General features: G+C 39.1%; 1 protein-coding gene across 2 annotated transcripts in view; it reads left to right on the top strand.

The window, feature by feature from the left end:
* Nucleotides 1–923: 923 nt before the first annotated feature.
* The window catches only part of LOC121857720, a 128,334-nt gene continuing 124,405 nt past the window's right edge, over nt 924–4,852 (top strand). For both annotated transcript variants that reach the window (XM_042353823.1, XM_042353824.1), the window contains exon 1: nt 924–1,442. In XM_042353823.1, the coding sequence (XP_042209757.1) occupies nt 1,188–1,442 (255 nt within the window). In that variant the 5' untranslated portion in view covers nt 924–1,187. The remainder of the gene's footprint in view (nt 1,443–4,852) is intronic.

Below are 4,852 nucleotides of genomic sequence, written 5' to 3' on the forward strand. Positions count from 1 at the left end.
GAAAAAAGTAAGATTGACTGGGAGTGAATACACTGGTTGATTACAAGTTATTGATAATTTTTACAATGGTTGGGACTGAGCTACTCTTATAGCGACCAGTTCGTGCTCGTATGGGCTGGATGCGGTTGTGGTGTCGAACAGCAATTCTTGGGCGAGGGATCTCGGGGTGGTAGTAGGAGCCGGTGTCGAAGATGGTGCAGGAGCTTCTCTCCAAATTTGCAGATGAGGTCGTGGTGATGGTCAGTGAGAGCCGAGAGGGTCAGTGTGTTGAGCCCTTCTTGATATGTGTGTGTGTGTGTGTGTGTGTGTGTGTGTGTGTGTGTGTGTGTGCGTGTGTGTGTGTGTATGTGTGTGTGTGTGTGTGTGTGTGTGTGTGTGTGTGTCAAGGTCAAGTTGGAGTAATTGTATCCTCACAGGCATAGTTCGTTCTGCCATTGTTTGAAGTACAGTGTAACACCACTTACTTTAATGTCCTGTGTTCAGCTGGTGCCAAAGGTAAGACATAAGAGAGTCCAGCTACCAATTTACACAATTATGTCGTAAGGTTTTCAGAAATACACAATACGACCTCAGGGAGTCTTGCCCATTATAATTAAATCGTCAGTGTTGTCATTCCGGGGTTATTTGATGTGTTAAACTATAAGGGTGACAATACCCTCCTTGTACCACACCTCCAATTATCACAGTAGGTCCTCTGAGTATATGAGTATTTCAACAACTTAAGAAGATGACGCATTTCAACAAAACTTACCAAATGTACTGGAATTCTACTTTCCGAAGAGGTGCGCAGAGTAAAGAAACCTCCCATAGATCCAGCCCAACAGGACGACAACTTTTATCCCTTTGGCAGCATGCCCAGGACGACGTGAGGCAGCACGTCTGGCAGCCGTCGGGCAAGGAGCGGCAGGCAGTAGTAGTGTAGCTTGTGTCGCCGTCACGCGAGGTGGCGGTGTGTGGTCAGACCCTTCCCGCGCGCTACTCACTGAAAACCTCTCGCAGGACACAGGCTGGGTCACCCTCAGTAACACACCAATAAAAAGTTTGACTAATATATACAAAAGAGGATTTATGACTTTGCAGAGATAAAATACACTAAAATATAAGCCCAAACAACGTTAAAAAACAGCGTGTGTAAACAGTGAACACTCAGTAAAAGAAAATGTAAATAATAACATATAAGATGGACTATGCGTGCACATGGTGACCACACATGGTATATCACAGTGACACATACTAGTGAGTTCTCTCTTTTCCCTCACCATGGGTCGCCTTGCCTCGTTATGGCAGTGTTGACCCCTGGCAGGTATAAACTTGACCTCTGTAACCTAGACCGAGATGCGAGAGTTAAGTGGAAGTCGGTGGAAGCTGTGAGTGACGCCTGTCTGCCTCCCGCCCCTGCTCACATCTACTGCTCCTCCCTCACACCCCCAACAACACGCGAGGTAAATTACAGTAATATAACACTGAAGGACTAAGGCATGAGAGAAGAGGGGCGCCTGGCATGTCTCAATGATCCGCCGTTCAAACACCTAAAGTACACATTAGAAAGAGGATCGCCTGAAGATTAACGCCAATATATTTCAACTGATGATAATTAAACACCCTGATGTTAACCTCACTTAACAAAAGCTAACCTAACCTAACCTAACCCCTCAGGTAGGGTTAAGGTGTTTAATCATCAGATGAAAAAGCTAAGGGTTAATCTTCAGGTGATCCTCCAAAGCCTCTAATTTATAAAGAGAATCTACCGGGAATGTTTCTTGTAGCAGGAGAAAGATACTCTCTTGTACAGCCTCTGAAACTTCCAGATCCACATCATCAACTTAAGCAACACACTGACCTCTCACGTACAGCGAGATCCAGTAATTACTTTAAGAAAAAACTTAGAGAAATGTGTTCAGTTTTACAGCAGCTGATAATATCATGTCAGTATTCAGTTTACAGTTTAATGCAGTTACAGTCAGTCTAATGTGTACACTTTATTAAATCATATTCTGATTATCGTTAGGAAGAATGTAATGAAATTTTGTATCTCATCTTACAATGTGAAACAATACACATCTTGTATGTTTCTACGCCTCATGTTCAGAGCAACACATAATATTGTTAGATACATTGTGGACAAGCCTGAGCAAAGGAGAACATCACAGCATAACATTCCGCTACACTTCGTGATTAATAATGTATTTTTACGGGTGTTAGGTAAGTCCACATGTAAGTGACATTTATCACATTCAAGTTCACTGTGTTATCAGATATCAATGATCTTATTATTTCTTAATATAATCAAGAACAAATATTCAAGCTCCTAGAAATTATATAAACCTCACGGATTTACATACAATTGTGGGTGGGTAAAATAAAGATTAGATTACAGGTTATGAACAGAAACTTTATCATTATTCGAGATTATCCTGAAACAAGAAAACACAGTAAAGATCATGACTATAAACAAACATGATATTATAAAATATCTCTCATCAAAAGATAATTCCTAACCTGCGTCGATCGTTCTCAATCAAAACAAACACCGTCATTAGGATATAGATAAAACAACAAAGTTCAGCATATTCTACTTTCCTCCAGCATACATGTAGTAGTATAATTTATTTCTTATATAATGTTATTCTTCAAGAGGGTTAAAAACTTTTTCATAAATTTACAAAAAAAATTTACAAAGATATTTTTATGTGTATATGTAAGACCAGTGTAAATAATTCTGTATATAATGACGTACCGAAGTGAACAACAAACTAATGGAAATTTAATAGAGGAAAACTAAGAGAGTCGAAAAGATAGAAGAACTGTAGAGATATGAAGAAAGAAACAGAGAGAGAGAGAGAGGATGGGGTGTAGCGAGGTAACTGTACGTAGTAATGGTGGTGTTGACAGTGACGCACTAAACTGAGGAACGCCCCCCCCCTCCCCCAGGGCTATTTTCTTCGTGTTTGAATACTGAAGACTGTCTTATCGTCTAACTATAGTATGTACTGTTTATTATCGGCGTATATTATAGGAGCTCTCCAGGTATACATATTCGAATGATATTACCAAGATAAAAATAAAGGTGAGGAACATTGACGACTATACTGAGGAAGGTTAGCTACACGGATCATATGAGTGTTAGATACATAGAACACTCAAGACACGTTATGTATTACGGTGAACAGTACATCCTCTCAACATATTTTCTGGTGACAACAACTGTTATCCTGATTGTATACATAGTGGGTCTTGATGGAGGAATTTTCTCACTCGATCATACATTATAACGAAAGACCGAACCGTGAAATGTAGAGTTCCTTTAATAATAATAATAATAATAATAATAATAATAGTATAATAATAGCAGACTAATCATAATAGCAGTAACAATACTAATAGGCACTGGTTTACTAATTGTGTATATAACAAAGTGTTTAAACTGGGCCAGCAGAGCGGAGCCAACCAATTTATTTCTCACTACAGATTTCTCGGGCGGGTTGCGTTTAATTTTCTTTTTTAATGTTGTTTGGATTGGGAGGTCTGGTTGGTTGGCTCTGCTGCCTCCTGCTTGTTATGGGCGAGAGGCTGGCCAGGTTATGGGCGTTAAACCCACACAGCGCTCTGAGAGGCCCTCACATGACGCTCTCTTGGGAGTTACTGCCCGTCATCTGGCCTCCAACATTATTAATGAGTGCTATATATATATATATATATATATATATATATATATATATATATATATATATATATATATATATATATGTGTGTGTGTGTGTGTGTGTGTGGTATGTATGTATGTGTCTGTGTATAATGTGCTTGCAGATAAGTGTTTGTGTTTTGGTCTTTGTTTTTGTATGTATGATCGATGGTGTGCATGGATACACAAGTATGAGGGGCACTATGTACCTTTGTATGAGTGTGGGGTATTGTGTATGTGTGTACGGAAGTGTGCGTGTGTATTGGAGAATTGTGTGCGTTGAGGAAGTGCGTGTGGGGGGGGGGAGAGTGTGTGTGAGTGTGTGTGTGTCTGGGTGTGTATTTGCGTTGTTCATTTTCTTACGTGAACGTATCGATTTTAGATATTAGCCACCAAAATTACGGTGCTCGCAGCGGCTTTACCGATAAATTTATCATATTAAACCAATTATTTTAAGGTTTATTCAGTTATACATAGATTTTTTAAATTACTTCTCCTAAAAAATATGTTTCTACAGCGATATGAACAGAAGTTATATTTACACACACATACACACTCATACATACACGCACTTATACACAAGAACATAGACACACACAGACGTTGAAGGATACAGACACAGAAATTTACACACGTACACAAAGAATGCTACGTTTCTTATGTAACTAACCACTCACTATTATGTAAACAAATATATAAACACTTTTTATAAAAATAATTATTTACTATGAATAATTATTACATTTTCGGCCCAGGCCCCGATGTGGGTCATTGACCTGTGCCCGGGTGGACTAATCCCCGTAAAAAAAAAAAAAACTCACATGAGCAAACTATGGGTATAACATAAAATATAAATTGTGTGTGTGTGTGTGTGTGTGTGTGAGAGAGAGAGAGAGAGAGAGAGAGAGAGTGGTGGAATTGGGACTTAGTTGTAATACTCGGCATAGCTCTGGGTAGGTTAATTTTGTGTTTGTGTTCAACTATTGGATGCAGTTTTATATATGCAGCAAGCGAGGTATGTGTGTGTGTGTGTGTGTCTCGAAAGTAGTCTAAAATCCCTCCAAAATTCGACTTTAGACAAAATATATATCGCAGAAGACTGACCACCCTCCAATTTAGATTAAATACTCAAGAGACTGTTATAGAAATTAAATACCGGAAAAAACCCTA

Source organism: Homarus americanus, unplaced genomic scaffold (assembly GCF_018991925.1).
Source record: "Homarus americanus isolate GMGI-L3 unplaced genomic scaffold, GMGI_Hamer_2.0 scaffold16712, whole genome shotgun sequence".
Classification (NCBI taxonomy): Eukaryota; Metazoa; Arthropoda; class Malacostraca; order Decapoda; family Nephropidae; genus Homarus; species Homarus americanus.